At 38.4% G+C, this 20,846-nt stretch overlaps 1 protein-coding gene across 1 annotated transcript in view; it reads left to right on the top strand.

Moving 5' to 3' along the window:
* The window catches only part of LOC140234353 (uncharacterized), a 50,265-nt gene extending 32,319 nt beyond the window's left edge, over positions 1-17,946 (top strand). The window contains exons 3-7 of the mRNA XM_072314411.1: positions 3,920-4,093; positions 7,489-7,623; positions 8,415-8,554; positions 13,244-13,367; positions 15,482-17,946. Coding sequence (XP_072170512.1) covers positions 3,920-4,093; positions 7,489-7,623; positions 8,415-8,554; positions 13,244-13,367; positions 15,482-16,782 — 1,874 coding nt within the window. The 3' untranslated portion in view covers positions 16,783-17,946. The remainder of the gene's footprint in view (positions 1-3,919; positions 4,094-7,488; positions 7,624-8,414; positions 8,555-13,243; positions 13,368-15,481) is intronic.
* The last annotated feature ends 2,900 nt before the right edge of the window (positions 17,947-20,846 follow it).

Genomic DNA, 20,846 nt, shown 5'->3' with positions numbered 1-20,846 from the left:
GAGGTGAGTCAACGGTGATGTCACTTCTGGGCACTGTTTCTTCAAAGTTGTCAGCCCTGACAAGTTGTCAGTGCTTGACAATTACCGTAGTACAGATTGTAACAGTCAGTGACCAGAGCTTCTCAGCCAATCAAAACCAAGGATTTTGACAACTTGTCAGGGCTAGCAACTTTAATGAAATTGTGCCCTGGCGGACCATTCTCCAAGGTGGCTGTTTCAAGACAGCCTTGCATCAGCTATGTTATGCACAAAGGAACTCCCTTTACCAGTTATACTTTTATGTCACTATTCCTAATTGTCTTTTGCCATCACGTGGGGGCGCTGTGGCATAGTGGATAAGACTCCTGACTCCCGATTGGAAGATCCAAGTTCGATACGTACCTGGACAAGATGTTTTACCCACAATGTCCCTCTCGACCCAGGTGTAAAATTGGGTACCTGGCAACACTAGTTTCAAGTTTCAAGTTTATTAAAAGTTTCCACAATACAAAAATTACATAAGAACAATAATATGTAACAAGGAATACATTGTTGAATATGTGATTAAAACAATTTGCAGAATTGAATATAAATTGACAATGCATGTAGATGCATATAGATGTAAAGTGGAGGGGTCTTAGAAAAGCAAGCTTGTATAATAAGAACCCCTGGAAAGGCAAGTTAAGACATAATATAATAACTCACTACTATATACAAACATTAAAGCCATACAATAATTCTAGTGGAATTCCTCAATCCCTCACACACACACACACACACACACACACACTACCTATGGAATTTTAAAGCAAAACATAATTGGCATTAGACTATATTACTCAAATGGAAAGCGATGAGATGAAGTCATGTATGTAGAATTTAAAAGGAGCAGCATCAATGAGACTGAGAATATCGATGAAGCAAATACTTCCGAGCCAACACTTTAAATCTGGAAAAAGTGGTACTATCTTTAACATCTGAGGGCAACATGTTCCATTCTTTTATGCAAGACACATAAAAAGAATTTAGGGCAATACTGGTAGCTACACGAGGTAGATGCAGAAGGTTTTTCTGTCGTGTATTATGGGAATGAACAACTGAGTTTTTGACGAACAAATCTAGAAATAAGGAGGGAGAACTGGACATGTGAAGCTTGTACATGAATGCCAATGAGTTAAAACACACTAACTCGTTTAGAGGTAAACAACACAGCTGTAAGAACTGGGGGGCACTTGGCCTAGTAAAGTGTGAGCTTGTTATTAGCCTGATAGCTCTCTTTTGTACAATAAACAATTTATGAAGATGGCTGTTATAAGTATTACCCCAGGCAACATTACAATACATCAAGTGAGGCATTATGATGCTATTATACAGTGTAGTCAAGACACTTTTAGGAACAATAAATTTTAGCTTATGCATCACACCAACACCCCGAGAAGCTTTGGAACATACATTTAGTATGTGTTGCTTCCATGACAGAAATTCATTGATAGTAATACCAAGGAATAATACATTTTCGCTTGTAGCTACCTGATGTCCACCAATAATGAGAGAAGGGGTGTTTACAGGTATCCTCTTATTCCTTGTTCTGAAAATAACACATTGTGTCTTCTGAAGATTAAGTGACAATTTATTACAACAAAACCAACGATAAAGTTTGTTAAGTTCTTCATTTGCTGAAGATATTAAACTGTACGCATCCTTGTGGGAGGACAGAAGACTTGTATCATCAGCAAACAGTGAGTAAGTAAACAATGATGTAGCACTGATGATATCATTGATATAGATAAGAAATAATAGTGGGCCTAACACTGAGCCTTGAGGCACTCCACAATCAATGTGGGTGGAAAGCGATTTGGTCCCATTGACAACCACAAACTGCATTCGGTTTTGCAGATAGCTTTTGAACCAGTCTAAAGGAACTCCACGAATACCATAAGATTTAAGTTTGCAGATAAGAATGTGGTGGTCAATGGTATCAAACGCCTTGGACAAATCTAAGAAAATGCCTAGACAAAATTTCCCTTCATCAAGTGCATGAGCAATAATGTTAGTTAAATGCAATACACCCATACTGGTAGAAGAATATTTGCGAAAACCAAATTGCTCGGGGATCAAAATGCCTTCTACAGCTAAATAATTATTTACTCTTGAGCATACAATCTTTTCTAACAATTTAGAAAATACAGGCAGCAAGGCAATGGGTCTGTAGTTTTCAATGTTTCTGTTATCACTTTTCTTATACACAGGAACTACTTTGGCAATTTTCATCTTGTCTGGAACTATTCCTTGCGACAGAGATTTATTAAATATGTCACACAATGGGACAGCAATGCTATGGATACACTCTTTGACAACCCTAGGAGCTATATTATCAGAACCTGATGACTTAGAGGATTTCAGTGATAAAGCTAGCATTATTATTTCAGATGCAGTAGTGGGCTTCAAAAATAAAGATTTGCTGTTTTTTGTAGGTTTCAAATAATCCTGAAAAGTATTGGATGTACTTGGGATCTTTTCACTTATCTTAGCAGCAATTCCTGCAAAATACTGATTGAAATGTTCAGCCTTTTGCGTATTTGTACTTAATGAAATATCACCATTATACATTTCTGAGGGAAGGTTGTGACATTTCCCCTTTCCGATCAATTTGTTTATATGGAACCATGTTTTTTTGATATCCCCTTTTATATCATGGAATAGATTTCTAAAATATTTTTGCTTTGAAAAGCGCACAACATTTGTCAATTCATTCTTGTAATCAACATAATTCTTCTTATTTATCCAGGTTGGATGTTTAATGAATAATTTATAGAGCTTATGCTTCTTCCTAATGGACCTAAGCAAACTATGTGTGATCCAGGGTTTCTTACATCCCTTCTTGGCACATGATTCAACAACAGGAAAGCATTTGTCATACACATCACCAAATACATTAATAAAATAATCGTATGAATCATTTGCACTAGTTAAGCTATATAGGTCATGCCAGTCAACTTCTAAAAGCTTCTGTTTGAAAATAGATATGTTCTCAGCATTGACTGCGTGCTTAGTTTTTATACTTCTTTCACCATTTGATATGCTTACTTTTCCTTTGTCTATACAATAAATAGGCAAATGATCAGATAGGTCTGAAAATATAAGACCACTCACAACATTATTTTGAATACAATTTGTGAAAAAATTATCAATCAGGGTAGCAGAGGTGTCAGTAATGCGAGTAGGTTTAGTGATGAGAGGGAACATATTATGTGAATACATAAGATCCAAGAACCCCTTCACACTATCATCATAATCAGAATTTAGCAGATTGATATTGAAGTCACCCATAACATAAACAAACTTGTTCTCCCTAGATAACGTTTGCATATGCTCTTCAATATTATCACAAAATGATTCAATATCACTTCTTGGAGCCCTATAAATACACCCAACTACAATATGCTTTTCCTTATCATCAACTTCAATAAAAATTGACTCATAACCAGGTTTACTACCAGACAAATCACACCGTAGCTTATAATCGATGGAGTCTTTAATATATAAGGCAACACCACCACCAATGCTATCAGGTCTACAGATGTTGATTAGGGAGTAACCTTGCAACTTGAATAAATTAGCATCAGTTGATGTCTTAAACCAAGTTTCAGGGTAATGTAAACTAGGGTAATGTAAACACTGAAGAGGCTATGCTTTATTATATTATTATTATTATTATTATTATTATTATTATTATTATTATTATTATCATTATTATTATTATTATTATTATTATTATTATTATTATATTATTATTATTACCATTATTATTATTATTATTATTATTATTATTATTATTATTATTATCATTATTATTATCATCATCATCATCATCATCATCATCATCATCATCATCATTATTATTATCATTATTATTATTATTATTATTATTATTTATCAGGTTACAAGGACAGTGCTTACAAGGACTTGGCCTGGAAGCATGGCAACATCCACTTGTCAGCTCCCTGTATCTACTCAGAGGTCATGGAGGCCCTCAAGCTGGAACCAGGCCTGTCCTTCCTTAACCTGGGCAGTGGGACCGGCTACCTTAGTACCATGGTGGGCCTGGTGGTCGGTGAGTGCCCTTTTTCCTTTATTTGTTTGTTTGTTTGTTTGTCCACGTGTTTTTATGAGAACCTGTTGTATATCTTTGCCTTTCTTGATTTTATTCATGAAATTGGTCTGAACCCATTGAAGACTAGTTCCAAGTTAAGTATACTCGGGCAGGTGTGTATGGGAAATGTGTGTTATGGCAAAATCAACCTGTCCTAAATGGGTTAAAAGAGTATAATTTAACTTAATGTTCTAGTTTGTTCTGATAGACTAGTAAAATCAAATCAAACAAAGGAGAAGTTTCAATAAAATTAGACATGGGAAAAAAAAAGAAGAAAACTGTTATGGAACTGTAAAGGTTCATGTGTTATAATTAAAGATCACTTTATGGTGATATCAGCCACAACCTTGTTTACAACTAATAATGATAATAATAATAATAATGATAATGATAATAATAATAAATAACACTTATGTAGCGCTTGATACTGACAGATAAGATGAGTTAAATGACAGTGTGATTGCTTCACCAGCTTTTCACTAACCTGCACACACATTTGAGTAATCCCTCCCCTGTTTTCGACTGAATATCTGAAATTTAATATCGTATCTAGAATCATATTCAATTGCTGTGTTGTAATAATATTTAAACAATAATGACATTTTAGGGGAAGGGATTGTAGTTGCTGAATATTTGACCAAAAAATGTGATTTTTATATCATTTTAGTATACAAACCAGTATAGTGGGAGAGTTGTGAAATCATGAAATAAATTCTCTGCATCCATTGTACAGTAGGCCCCCTACTACATGTATGTTATAATTAATGTGGTTGGGACCAATATATCTCTGCCACAAATCCCATCATGTTCTATCTGACTCAGATGAAACTTAAACCATTTAATATATATTTTAAATACTTAAGTTGTAGCTTGAGCATGGGTTACGATTGCACTTAAATGTAATACATAGGTGTTGACATACAGTCTGATGCTATCTGATTTGGGAAGCCTGCCAGAGATTTGCGAGTATGTCATCATTAGCACAGGAGACTAAACACACGAGGGCAGTAGCTGGAATGAGAACATTGTGTGTAGTTCCATGTTTGGCACATGCCCATCCCATGATGCAGGCACATCACGCTGGCATTTCAGAACCTGTTCAAACTTAGCTGTACATATCTTGCCATATTTAATGATGTGGCAGTGGAATGAGTCCACTATTAGCAAACCAGTAGGCAGCTTTGCAAGCTAGTCCAAGATTGTTAGCAAAAAAACTGCTGCCAATGGTTAATACATTTAGTGTTGCTAATGTCATCATGACCTTATTAGTAAAGCAGCTTACTGTATTTTGATGAGCCTCATGTCCTACATGAGATGAAATGATTTTGCATCGATGGTAGGCCATGTGCTGCTATCACTATTATAATGAAGAACTACTTGCTGTTAATCCATTGGGGATGAGCTGACTTAATTTGCAATAACACTCATTTTTATAGACATCTTCCCAAGCGTACTTGGGACTACATATAACCTTGTCTTCAACGTGTTTAAGAACAGAGTTTAGTTTTACTTTTGTTTTCATGCAGATCTATGTAGTAGTATGCATAAGAGGCACTGGTTGGATGGCTGTGTGTTTTGTTTGGATAAGAAGAGATGTTCAGTACTAAATATACCAGTATGTGAAAGTGATATAATGCCATTTCATAGTGATTGTAAGAATTAAATGAAAGAACAAACTTGTGACAAAATCTTTGTGTAATTATTGCATCATGTTTTGATATTCTTGTGATTTTTGATCTGTCTGATAGATTGGACCATCAATGCGTATTTGTTTGATTTTTATAGTTAAATGAACATTACTCTTATTTGTATTATTCCTCTTACCTCTATCTTAAAAATGAACAGAATGTGGAATGTGTAAATCTTACTGATTATCATCAGATGAGCCCAATAGATATTATAGTGAATGGTTACGAGTGTGAAAATTTGTTCAATTGCACGAGTAAAAACCATGCCCTATTTGTTTTATACAACACCTCAGACGCCAACAAATGTGGTCCACACAGATCCTTGAATGTACGTACGCGAAACCAATCAGTTGCAGTTGTTTACAAAACCGAGTAAAAAAAAAAAAAATGAAATGGTAAGTGCGCTTGCAACTGTTGAGTGCGCACAGCAAAGATTTGTTTATTTTGACGTCAGACCAGTGGGATGGACTAAAAACTTTGAGTCAATCATGAGTTTAACACAGGAGTGTTGTATAATACTGTACGTATAAGACAAGAAGAAATTCCTGTAATCAGTCTGGTCCGTTATCTTCTATTTATTAGTCAGGTGTTATCTCAGAGACAAAATAGAAATTTCTTCTGTGCATTGATTGAAATTTTTGCCCCCTCTTTGAAAAAGCTTGTAGATTGTGAAATATGAACCAGGTCGCCATCATGGCAGCAGTGGTTTGCACCATTAGGTACGGCATTGTATACTGTAAAACGAGGAATGTTCGTGCGCATTTTAATTTCGCGAATCTTACAAGCGCCAAGATTCGCAAAATTAAAATGCACACAAAAGTTCTTGTCTACACTATATGCAAAGAATGCCGGTGGCAATTCGTGAAAATTTAATGCCACGAAAAAGGCTGTTGGCTCCAATTCGCGAAAATTTAATGCCACGAATATATCATGTTTTACGGTATCCTCACTGCCAAGTCCTTCAGAAGGAACATTCAGCCATTGGTTTCATGGTTGGCTGCTTGCAAGCATTCTTTGTCTTCATTAGCAGTCATATAAGATCTAACTATATACCGTATACGCCGAATATTTTGCGAATTTTGCAAGTCAAGTGCTATTCACCAAATTATTAAAGACACATGAAAATAATTACTATGATCCCATATGGGAATGTGACTCACACATATACATTTCTCCACTCGTGAAATCGTCGGGAAATCCTGATTCATGAAAATTTAGACTCACTAAATATATGGTGTATGCAGTAGTCAAACCTGTCTATAGCAGCCACCCCAAGAGAGACAAAAAAAAAAAGTGGCCGATGTAGACAGGTGGCCGCTGTAGGGTTGTTAACATGGCTTTTCTCTTGAGGGGAAGTGTCTTTTATAGTGGTCCCATACGGCAGGTGGTCGCTATAAACAGTGGTCACTATAGTGTATAGACAGGTTTGACTGTACAATATATCATATTCAAGAATTCAATTCAGGTAAACTCAGCAGCTACACGGTGTACACAGACACCTTCCCATTACAGGAAATTATCTTCTCCTGAAAACCAGACCTTTACTCTAGGAGACACAGATATGACAATTTCTTTTGCAAGTTGAAGCATGATGGTAAATATTCTTCACCCATTTTTGATATTCTTCTAAAGTTTTCATCTCTGCTTCTTGTGTTTTCTGTTTCAAAGGTTCTTACGGCATCAATCACGGCATCGAAATCCACTTGGATGTCATCGACTACGCCAATGAGCGGCTCCAGATGTTCCTACGACGGTCGCCCTCCGTCGACCAGTATGACTTCTGCGAGCCTGTCTTCATGCAAGGTTCGCTCCCAGGAGTAGTTAGAGCAACGCGTTTCATGCTCGTTGCTTTGTTGCCATGGTATCACATCAAGAATAGTGGCAGATGTGAATGTGAGGATATCCTGGTGTGATAGGATTCCCCGGAATCTATTGTCAAAGATGGAATAACTAATTCCCCGGAATAACTATTCAGGCCATTGAGTTTTACTAGCAGGGATACAACTATTCTTGAGAAATAGATACTGTATCAACAGGAGGTAGTAGTAGTCAGTTGCCATGGTGATAGTAGTAATAGATGTGATGAGATTGAAGATGCTGGCAGAAGATTTGTGGTATTAAACAATAGGGGTAGTGATAATGATAACAGTGGTGGTAATAGTGGAAATAGTGGTAGTAGTGGTAGTAGTGGTAGTAGCAGTAGATGTAATGGCAGTAGCAGCTTACATAATAGAAGTGGTAGTAGTAATAGTTGTAGAAGTGTACTGATAGTAGTAGATGTAGCTGTTGTGGTTAGATATTTGTGGTAGTGGATGTAGTAGAAATATTAGGGCTCATTAGGTGCGGCAGTGACAAAGGCTTTCGACATCGTCATGACCCTGATGCCATTCTAGTTATAACCAAAGAAGAATTAGCAAAAAAACAAAAAACAAACAAACACAAAAATATTTACAGTTAGTGTTGATTTTCCAGAAATCTTAATGTAACTTTAAGGCACCCATGACTCACAAGGTCTTGTCTACCACCGTTTTTAAGTTGTCTCCATTGTGTGCTTCACCCCTTGGTATTGTTTCTCCCCTTCTTCTCCCGCACAGGAAACTGTCTGCTTCTGAGCTCGGGAAGCCGCTGCTACGACAGGGTCTACTGTGGCGCGGCCTGCCCGCCGGAACACGAGAACTACATGAAGAACCTGCTGAAAGTGGGCGGGATTCTCGTCATGCCCCTGGAAGACCAGGTATAGACACACATGTCCCCACATCGCGATCCAGTCAATACCTGTGAACAAAAATAGCAACATTGACAAAACCATGGGCAGGAGATGGTCTTTAAATTGAAACTCCACCCTGGGTTCATGTTGATTTCCCCCGAATAGAGTTAAAAAACAACAACAACAATGGCAACAACACAACAGCAGCTTCATTGATAACCAGACCAAGAATACGGGAGCTACCCTGTGCTATATCCAAATTTCACATGTTTTCTGCCAACACGTTTTAAAAGTTTGCTAATTTACTTAGTCATAGATATTTTCTTTTTTTTTGGGGGGGGGGGGAGGTAAAGATTTAGAAAGAGGATCTGCAGGGGGAACCCCATCAGAATGAGCTTCCTTTAACACAAGTAGGTAGGGCTTCTAATGAGGTGAATTAGGTATCCCAATTTTCCATTTAATACTGTATTTAGCTTGTCTCTTTTGTAGTATTTTTTATGAAGTACCAGTTATAATGAGGTAAAATCGACTATCCAGGTGACCTCGTTGGAACTTGGTTTTTCTGGTCCCTGTTTTATGAAGAGTTAAAAATTGATTATAATGCTACAGTCACACACGACCGGGTCACAAACAGATTTGATCCGGATGAAAATGAGCCAGATTAGTCTAAGACTGGAGGGTAATCTATGCTGCAGTCACACACGGCTGGATTTCGAACCAGTGAGGTCCATAAGGAATTAAAACGTATCGACGCGGTTCGAGCCGTAGAGACCTGTATCGCACTGTATAAAAATCTGCTTTAAATCCTTAACTGAATCCTTTATGACCCCTGTCGACCTGTGTCAACCTGCTTCGACCCGTACCGACCCGGATGTAAACCATGATATGTCAGCATCCACTGCATGAAGGCAATGCGGTATACGACAAGGGTCCATATGGTTTTACGCTGTGGGTTGCAGCGGATCGATGCGAGTCAATGCAGTTCGAACCAGGTCAGTTCGGATATCACTACGAAATTGAAATCCGTGAGAAAATTTTGAAAATGACCAAAAAATTTTCACCGTCGTATCATAGCCCTCGGAATCCATCAGGAATTGACACGGGTTACGATGCGGGTCAATGCGGGTCTCTACGGCTCGAACCAGGTCGATACGATTTTATTTCCCTATGGACCCGGTTCAAAATCTGGCCGTGTGTGACTGTAGCATAAAGTTGATTTCTATCATAAGTCTATGGCAGCCTGTGTGTTAAGGAAATTTAAAATTGATTATATCTTTTGATAAAACAGGGCCCAGTACTGGCTTAATGAAACTCAGGAAAATATCTCAGCTCATTGATTCTCAGTCAATTGCCGTACAGTAATATCTCTACCACAGAAGGAAATTCTTTTACAGTTTGGTCACCAGCATAACCTTAGAGCAAACAAAGTAAATGAAAGAAATTCTAGAAATGCATTCATTTCTCAGTGTAACCTTGTGCAGGTACATTTCAATCTGAACTGAAAGGTTGACATAGTATGCTATCATTAGACTGAGGGTTTAGTGTAGACAGTTAAAAAAAGAAGAAATGTTTGAGGTACCAACAAAAAAAAAGAAACGTCTTTCAGACAACGGCTTTGAGTATTCTATTCTGAAAGAAAGATGCCTTATACACATTCCATGAAAATAGGCTCTTTACACCTGTAAATGATAATTAACTATGACGTACGCAAAGAATATGTAATTGTGTGTTTTTTAAATTCTTTTAGTAATGCTCATTAGTGGTGAGGTGTATGCCATTAAATATTATCTGAAGACATTGATAGCACACATCAGACTTCAGCTCAAATCTGCCATTGAGGAAATGAAAGCACTTCTTGAATTTCTTTGCTCTCATAGGAATGCCCTTCCAAAGTCCACTAGATTCCAATTAAAGACAGCATTGTTATGGAGCTAGTTCTTATTGGACATGAGCTCAGATGTCCCAAGGAGTACAATAATGAGAAAATGAATTTAAGTCTTTCTTGAACTTCCTCCTACTATTTTAATGCCTCAGGTGGTTGAGACAGTGCTGCCTGCATTTTACTTTAACATTACACTGGCACCGGTACTGTCATGTTCATATTTTGTACATTATGATATGTTATTTTAAGCTACAGAGAACCCATGTGTTGTCAAGTTTCATAACAAAAGTATATTACAACTTGCAGAGTCTTCCAACATACATTTTGATGGACAAAACTGTTTAATAGATCGTTTTAGTAGATGTACCATTATTACAAAGAGAATCAGTTGTTTGAGTTTTTTTTAATGATAACTTCATCAGCTAATCAACATATGAAGTGCACTGCAGCATGACTGTATCTAGGGAAAAAGCGAACTGCAAAGAAGCCAAGAAGTGTAGGTACAATGTAGAAGGACATATGGCATTCAGTGTAGGCCTCTCCTTCACTACTGAAACATGAAACTGTTTATAAATGTTTGGTAATGTTAAGCCCTACAAATTGATATGTGCATGGTTAAATTCAATTTCTTTCCTCTTCCATTTTACTTTTCCCCAAAAAGATTTGAAACAGTGACAATCTGGGAGTTCATTTTTGTTCTTTAATGGTCACATGTGCATTTATTAGTTGAATATTCTTTGTATTCACCGATACATACACATCTTTTATATTACAACACCTTAGGCTTATATAAAAGTTTTCCATGTAGTTTCGTGAATCTAAATATTCTTAATTGAAGTGCGTAACTAATTTGAACTGTAACTAAGGCCCACAGTGTCAACGACAAGCTTTACAGTGAATATATCATCTGGAATTGAAATGTCTATAATGTTAAACAGTCTTTGTTTAATGTCACAGGTTATCACATGGAGCAAATGCTGAAAAAAAGAGAGAGAAAAAAAAAAAGAAGAAACAAATCTGTAACCTGAAGCAGAGTTTCTATTTGTGATCTCCCTTTCACATTGGGAAAATAATCCATCCTGAAAACATGCCATCCTTATGCTTTGTGCTAACATGGAATTGAGAAAGTAATCAGAGATGATAGAAGTTTTTTTTTTAATTATTATTATTTCAAGATTTCACATTCACTTAGTTTCATTTGTAGTAAAGAGATTTCTCTCAGAAAATTCTTCCCATTCAATGATTAATGTGTCAGTCTGTTATATCAGGGAGAAATATGAAGACAATCATATATTACTCTTTCTGATAGCATAAAAAACAATATGAAGTTATGAAAACATGATAGTATGAAGTGATTTTCAGTTGAAATACATGTAGATACTGGCCAAAATTCACATAAAATAATTGATGTATTTGATATGATTTTCTCATTTTGAAATTGTTGCCTTTCTCAAATGCGATATCATTTATAGAGTATACATGTTTATTTCAGACAGATTTATTGTCTGCCTGTTTAGATCTTTGCATATCATCAACTTAGAACAAGAAGGGTGTTAAGACCGTATAAACTCTATGGAGTTTACACCCTTTTCTGCTCTCACGTGGTGATATGGAAGGAGTGCTTATGAGTAAAGTGTACATGACGTAAAATGACAAAATGTTAAAGAAAGTGTGGTGAGGAATGCTAATGAGTGTTGTTTCCTAATGTAATTTCTCCCTCACCCCTTAATCTCTTCCGATGCCGGGCCATTGACCAAAAAAACAAAACCCAAACAAACCCCAAACAGTTGGTGCAAATCTCGCGCACCGGCCCCCTCTCTTGGGAGAGCAAAAACCTCCTCTCGGTCTCCTTTGCGACGCTGCAAGAGCCGCCGCGGAGCGAGGTCAGCAAGCTGGTGTCTATTGAGCTCCGTAAGTGCCGTCCCTCCCACCCCCATAGTCCCACATGTGCACATTGCTCGTGGCTGTGTCGTCTCTGTCCATGTGTCTTTACAGTTGGAGTGTGATTGATTCACAATGCTCATGTGCAACTGCGGTAGTTCAGAAATCATGGCGACAAGTATTGCACCTGCAACTGATGTATGTAGGCTCCTACAAATTATTTTGAATCATTCTGGAGTAAAAAGCTGCAGAAAAGTGCATGCATGAGCCTGACAGTCCAATTTATTCAAAAAAAAAAAAAAAAAAAAACAAAAAACTGACTGGATGCTCTGTACTGTGGAAAGAATGCAAAGTTGACTACAAATCTTTTGTTTTCAAAATCACGTTCAAAGTCAGCGGTTTGAAGTGAATACGGAGTTATAATCATATATTGCCAGCTGTCAAGAGACAAGTTTTCATTGCATCTTCTGGTATTGATCAAAGATGGTGTGGCAAGACCCATCTACATAGTGAGCTGTGGTGTGAAGTACATGTAGATTGCACTGAGTTGAATGTTCAATCATTCTCCAAACTGGTATGCACATCACAACATAATGACCTATGAGCAGAGATTCCCTTGTGGCTCAATGTTTTGCTTTGTAAATTCTGCACAATGTTTCATTGTTTTAATTTCGAAAGGAAAAAAATTGAGCTGATGATGATGAAAGAAGAATCAGAATTTGTCCTTATAGGTTCATTATGTCGTGATGTGCATGCGCTTGACCGCACAGCATATTTATTTGTTTGGGAGACGATCTCCATTTTCTTTTTTTCATCACCATTACTGCAACCATGGCAATATATATATTGCTTTTGTTTGTGCATTTCTTTCTCTCTCCCCCTTTTTGATTGGGTGATCCCGAAATGGCGAACGCTCTTCCCCCCTACTGCCCCTCTGAAATTCTGAAAACAAGTTGGTCCAAATTAGACGCACGGACCAGAGTTCCTGGGTGACTTCCAACCTAAAAGCCGTCTCCTTTGCCCCGCTAATACTGCCCTCGTTGGCAGAAGGCGAGTCACTTGACACGTTCCATCCACGTAAGTCCGCATTGCACACGAGACAGTGTGTGCCAGGTACCGATGTGCAATTATGTCTTCAAATCTCTCTTTTGCCTTTAAGCAACATGCCCAAAGTATTCATACATACCTCACACTTTAAAACGTAGACAAGACAAAAACAAGAAAGAACAAATTTTGTGGTACACCATATGTGTTGCTGTTTCTGTGCCTTTTTGGTTATATACTTGCAACACTTGGTGTTGAATCATTCATGCTAACTCCTGCCCTAATTGAGTACAAAAAAAAAAAAAAAAGGCAAACAAAGCAATACGACATATTTTTCATTTGAAAGAATAGTACACATGTAGATGATGTTTGGAAATTATCATCGGTCTACATACACCAGAATGGCTTTGAATTTATATGCTCCAACAATTTTTAAATGTTTACTGTTAGAGAATTAAGTCATGCAAGTTGGCATGGAGAAGTTTCATTTCTCATGGAAAAAATAACTGTGCAATACTTCTATTTTTATCTGTCCTGCAGAAACAGATATCCAATAAATTTGCCCAATTTCTTGAAGTCTGCTCAAAGAAGTACCATACCAAACCAACTCTTGTTACTATAGATTAAAGGACATCATATTGCATTTGTATTCCTCTGACCATGACAAAATCTGTCGTATGGTATTTTATGCCATATGTTATAATTTGTTCCTCACGTCATGTAGAATTCTCAAGATCAAGTCATTTTACTCCCTTTTGTTTCAAGACTTCATGATAATCATAACTTTATTTGCACTGAAAGATCCTTTTTTAGGATGTGATGTGATCACCTTTTTTCTTTCCTTAGCGGAAAAAATAAAAGAGTTCAGATGTGTTTGAAGTTTCAGATTTTGTTTGAGGCTGTAAAAGCAAATAGCCTCTTCCCTCCCTGTCCCATGTGAGAATTGTTCTGGGTTGTTCTCTGTTCTTTCCCCATCATTAGCACAACCACAAGGGATGAATGAAAGAGAACATTATTTTACATATACAATATATCAAGCAGAAACAATCACAAACATGATTGTTATTATGTTGAAAAAAAAAAAACCAAAACACACCACCCAAATATATAGGGGCAAAAATGCAAGTCCTTAAAATGAGATTATCCAGCACAAACAGAACTAATTCCATGATATGGAATGGAAGGTACTCCCATTTTCAATTGTTTTCTTCCATTTGAGCACTTTGCCTTTTGTGATCACATTTCTTCATTTAAAAACAGTAATTCATAGTTCATGTTTGTTACATGTTCTGCTTTCAATATTTCTTTTCACGTTTAATGGTATCATATGAATTGGTTAATTGGTTTCTACTATGGATCCTCCTATCAGGAAAAAAAAAGATACTATGAAACAGTTCATGTAAATCATACTTGAGAATTTGGGGTGTACATCATCAGGGTTCCACAAGCCCATTTCAGGCTCTAATCTATTGTAAACAAGAGGGTCATGTTGATAAAGTTAAGAAGAAGAAGAAAAACAAAACAAAAAAAAAAAAAACCCAGAGCAATTAATCTGTAGGACATTTGCTAATTTCATGTTTTTAACTGTCACCCTATTGGCAGGTGGATGAGAACGAAGATTCTTGTACAAGCCCACTCTATTTTGCGAGACAAGTATCAATGACTGGTCCTTCAAATCTGAAAACTTTTTCCACAGTGTTGTATTTCATGAGTTGATCATGATACAAAATGTTGAATATCTCCCATAATCTTACCTTCTATTTGCAGAAGACAGAAGGGGGGGGGGGGGGAGGGGGAGTGTTTGTGAACCTCAAACAGATAGCTTCATTATACTATGCAGCTTTATCCAGAGGAGTTTTTATGGGTCAGTGGAAGTCAAATGACATATTCCATTTTTAGATAAGACAGAAATGGGAGAAGAGAGTACTACCCTGATTATCAGAAACCAGGTATAATGGCAAAACTGTAAATAAGTGGTCAGCATTTCAATATGTGACATGTTTGTCTAGCAGACATTTCTTAAAAATGAAATGAAAGCATGGTGCTGTAGGTCTGTGAAACAGATTCTTTGTATGTGACTGTTACGATCCCTATGCCAGCCATATTTATTTATCTCGATCTCATTATTGCACTCCATTTTTCACCAGCGGATGCCCAACCAAGAGTACTACAGGATCTCTGCAGGGTTCACATACGTAAGCACCTGCGAAAGATGGTAGAGAAGGAAAACCCCCGCAAGCCACGCATCACCCGTCGGCCACCGCCCCGGGCCTCTCCGCCCCGGCTCATGCAGAACTGCATCATGATCCGCAGTGTCAACAACATGCTGGAGCTGGCGGGAGAACTGATGCTTGATGGGGAGGAAGAGGAGGAGGAGGAGGGGGAGCAGGAGGACCCCATGGAGGAAGGGGGAGATGCCGTCGAGGGGCGCAGTCCTTGGAGTCGTCGCCAGGACCGGCCCCGCAGGGAGGGGGAGGAGGACGAGGGGGAGGACTTCCGCAGCAGGAACCGCGCCCGCTTCGAGCGCTTCATGACAAATGCCGCCATCTTCACGCGCCACATGGGCAGCCGACGGGAGACGGACGAGGCGTCCTCGCATGACGCAGATGACGAGAGAGAGGTTGTCGGGGGAAACGGTCGCCAGGTGAGGTCGCGAAATCACAAGGATAAGGAGCCCGACAGCGAGGAGGGCTCCAGTCGAGATGCGAGGAGCAAAAATGGGGCAAAAGCAGAAGCTCAAGATGCAGAGGACAGTGATGACAACAGTGATAGGGGCGAGCACAGAGGAGCGGGGACATGGGGGTTCAGCTTCAAACGCGCCTTCAAGAATTCCTTTCCAAAGGAGCGCAAGAGACAGCACAATCGCAGGAGCGAGAGCGAGCCGATAGAAAAGCAGGCCGGCAAGTCAATAGACGTTGATGAGGATGAAGAGGAGGAGGAAGCTTTCAATCTTCCGGAGGAGGGCCCCAAGAATGGCAAGAGTGGGAATGGTCTCCAAAAATCCTCCGCAGCAGCGGGTAAAGGGAGCAGCTCCAAGCTGCCAGCATCAGACTCTCAGGATGAGATGGAGGATGACTCCGAAGTGAAAAAGTCTTCCATGGAGGATGCCCCGTTGTCTGTTGAAGACAATAAGATGGATGCCACAGATGCTGATGAGGCCAGAAACAATGAGGATGATGATGATGATGATGATGATGAAAAGGAGGAGGAGGAGGAGGAGGAGGAGGAGGAGGATGGCTTCATTAGCAGTGCTTCATCCAGCAGTGGCATTTCGGATGAGGGCATCTTCCAGCGCCTGAAGCGCGAGAAGGAGGAGGAAGAGGAGGCCAAAAATAAAGATGCGCCAATCAAACCCACCCACCTGTCCAGGAAGATAATGCAGCTGCCCCTCCCACGGGCCCTTGTCAATTACCTGCTGTACAACCGAGATATTGCTCAGGAGGAGTGAAAGAAGACGCCACATGCTATTTTTAGAGCATGTGGGACCAAGCATCTTTTCCAGCTCATACCTACATAGAGGGAATGGGTTGATGCTGTAGTGATGTTCATGAGCTAGCTGTTGGGTCAGATAACAGACATCAAAATAGGCCGTTCACATCACATCTGTACAGCTCTTGAGTGTATACACACACGTACACACACGCAAGCAATCAATGTCTCCTCACTTAGTACGTTGGCAGGTCTCCTGTCTGTTTGTCACAAGAAAAACTTGAGGACCCCTTTTCACATTGAGTATCAGCATGCAATCAATTGAACATATTCTAGTGACCGATTGTAATGCAGCATGCAATCAATTGAACGTATATTAGTGACTGAGTGTGATGCAGTATGCAATCAGTTGAACGTATACTAGTGACCGATTGTAATGCAGTATGCACTCAAGTGACGTATACTAGTGACTGATTGTAATGCAGCATGCAATCAATTGAACGTATATGAGTGACTGATTGTGATGCAGTATGCAATCAGTTGAACGTATACTAGGGACTGATTGTAATGCAGTATGCACTCAAGTAGCGTATACTAGTGACCGATTGTAATGCAGCATGCAATCAATTAACGTATACTATTGACTGATTGTAATGCAGTGTGCTGTCAATTGAACGTATACTAGACTGATTGTAATGCAGTATGCAATCAATTGAATGCATATCAGTGACTGATTGTAATGCAGTATGCAATCAATTGAACGTATGCTAGTGACTGATTGTAATGCAGCATGCCATCAATTGAACGTATACGCATGACAGATTGTTGTGCATCAGAGTATAAATGAGACTCTTTTCTCCAGTTGGTCTCTTTTCTTTTCACCTATATTCATTTGAATGTTGAGAAAAACAGTGTTCTACTCAGAAAATTAGAACATGGGGAAAGGAAACTATGGTGAAAAATTGTGGTCATGCAGACTTTTGCAACCATACAAGGGACATAGTTAGCTGTCCAGGTCGGGGCTCACCAGGTTTATCTTCTTTATGTGAAGAATTTTCCTTCACAGTTTAATGTCTGTGATAGTGTTCAAGCATGAGAACCACACATTGCAAATGAAGCTTCTTTTGCCTAAATTCTGTTTACTTAATGCTACATTTTGTTAATGTATCCACTTTTTTTTTTTTTTTTTTTGATTTAGAAAGTGTCAAGCTGCTGTATATTCAATATTGGATGACATATCTGAACGAAATTGACACACGAAATCACTGATGGTGGTTGTACTGCAACAGACATCAGTGGTGATGTTTGAAGGTGGGCTTTAAAAGAGAAGTTATCCCCAAAACAGCGGAAATTCTTCTGAATAAAGGCATGAAGTACAATAAACAGACCTGGAAATGGTCGACAGAGAGTGGACTATTACTCCTAAAGTTGCAGCTGTTTGAATGTCTTTAATGCCATCTGAAAATAGCTTCATTTATCATTTGGCTGTGATGTACACGTGTAGCTTGTGTGCCCTGTGAATTGGCTTGTTGCAAAATAAGGGCCTAAAAGCAGAAATTTTGCATGATTAGCAAGAAAGAGCGACTTCTGCTGGAAGATCAATGTCTTCTATATATTTTGGAGTAGATAAAGAAGAAAATGCTCCTTTCTGAAAACCAGAAAATCAATGAAATACCACATGTGAAACAACTAATGTTAAAGACATCACTTATGATGGTGGATTTTCACAGATATTCATTTGATTCCATGTTTGAAATCATGCTGAGTCTTTAACAGTTAGAACTTTCTCAAATTTGTCATGTGAAAAAAGAAAAAGAATTACCATCCCATATCTTTTTCTCTGTCTTCATTTTAAAGAACTTTTTTCTTTTTTTTTTTGAAAAGGATGAATCAGTACGTACACTGTAGTGTTAGACAAGAGCCACATGCATAGTGGCAGCTGATCATCTCAGTTTGCAGATTTTATTGAGTTTTATAATAATTAGAGCAGTGTTCAACTCCAGCGCCCTCGCTCGGTGACAAGTGTAGAGCTATAGTGTCTATTCCTGTACCAGCACTTTATGGCTGACTTTTTGATTGAGAATGGTGGGAAAATTAGTTTACCCAGTACTAACTCTGACTACCCCTCCCCTATTTCTTTTCTTTGTTTTATTTCTTTTGTGTGCCTAACAAATTATTAACTCTTCATGTGCCATGTTCACATCATGCGTGACTCCGTCGATGGCTTTGCCAAGTTTACATATTTTGCTCAAATGCACAACCCCACCCAAACCAATCAATAAATCACCAAATGCCACTGTACAAGGACAGATTCACTCCATATTCCATTCCTCACACACGGCTTGTGTTGCATGGTGATTGAATTGTGATGTTCCATGGGGGTTTGGAAGTTTGTTCTAATTTTCTGCTGTGTCTGCAAAAGTCAGACCTGGACGATATTGTAGCTACTGGCCATGTGCAAGAGAAATAATCATAGCCTTTTCATTCAATTTACGTCTCCGCAAAGCTTGGAATTTTCCCCACAACCGTGCTCATTGCATTTCAAGCATAAACTGTTTCTATAAAAAGTTACATGGCTTTCAAAAACAGAATGTTTTAAAAAAAGTGTTCATATGTTGTGGTCTCAGAATAATATGGTGCACAGGGGGTCTACACCATGGCACACATAGATTTAAGGAATGATTTTGTAAGACTCAAATGTCCCACTGGGGACATTGTGCTCTATTCCAGTACCCTTCACCATACTCAAGGGCTATACACACGTTTGGTATAAATGTGAAACCATGTGCCCTTACCCTCACACGCAAATCATGTATGGTGTGTTATTCTAACTGTGTAACTTGTCATTCCTCAGGCACTGCTGTGAAAGTGCTCTTATGCACACTAAATGTAAGGAATTTGTGCCAAAGTGATGATTTACTAGTATTTCATGTGTTTTGGTTTGTGTTTTTAGATGCAGAGATTGCATTGATAACAGGCATATCACATTTAAGTATTTTGCACATCAAATCAAACTGTGGCGTTATATTTGAATGTTGGGAGTGGGCACTGATTTTAAGATTTTGTCATTAGCAACACCACTTGTGTTGTAAAGATTGTATTCTGTGTAGAAATTTTTGAACTGTTCTCACATGCATTGGGGAGATGCTCCGACTTGATGAGAAAGAGAATATTGTGCGAGAAGTGCAGAAATGTGCAAAAGGTCTCAATCAGTTTGAGTTTTTGTATACTTCCATATCTCTGAGTCTGGATTGTGTTATGTAGTGCAGCAAAATGGATTTTTTTTTTTCCTTCTTTACTCCTAGTACTATTCTGATCCTGTGTAGTTGAGTTTTTGGGAGTTTTTGTATGCTAGCCATGGAGTGTGATGAGATTAGCGTTGAGTTGATTTTTTTCCCTTTTCCCTACTTTTCCAAGATGTAGACTTTGATGATTGTAGTGAGCAAGGAACACTAGACACACACATGTATGTCTTGTTGGTGTTCACCACACATTAGAGGCGTTTCATTGAACACCCAACAACACACAGGTACAGGTAGGATTTTCAAGTCACCCATACCTAACGGTATGACCCTGCAGTCAGTGGTGGTGCATTGTTTAGAAGCGACTCCTGCTTCCTTCCTAGGAGTGCATACCGAACTATGTGTCATAAGCAGCCTGATTTGAGAGGTACACTAAACTTTGTGCTCTTGAGTAACACGTATATATAACAATTCTTGATATTTTTGTATAAAAGATTTAAAAAAATGTAAATTCTATGTGTTCTGTATAGTCATACAGTGAAAAAAAGATTGAAATGAGGATGAAGTCTATGATGTATGAGATTTTGGTATAGTATATTTATTTATAGGTGACGATAGAAAATGAATGGACTGGATGTAAATAAGTATGACATATCTTATATTTCACTTGCAATAATGACATGATCCCTTGGTGTTCAATCCATAATTCTGTATCCGGAGCACAAGTTCCCCTTCCCCCTAGTTTTGTATTAATGTAAAGAAACAAGTCTGCTAGACATGGCACATTTGTAGTTGTTAAGGTTGAATTGATCACCGGAGGAGACATCGTTGCAACTCATGC

The sequence above is a fragment of the Diadema setosum genome, chromosome 10, assembly GCF_964275005.1.
Source record: "Diadema setosum chromosome 10, eeDiaSeto1, whole genome shotgun sequence".
Taxonomy (NCBI): domain Eukaryota; kingdom Metazoa; phylum Echinodermata; class Echinoidea; order Diadematoida; family Diadematidae; genus Diadema; species Diadema setosum.
Note: the sequence above shows the minus strand (reverse complement) of the source record. Positions and strands in the feature narration are given on the sequence as shown.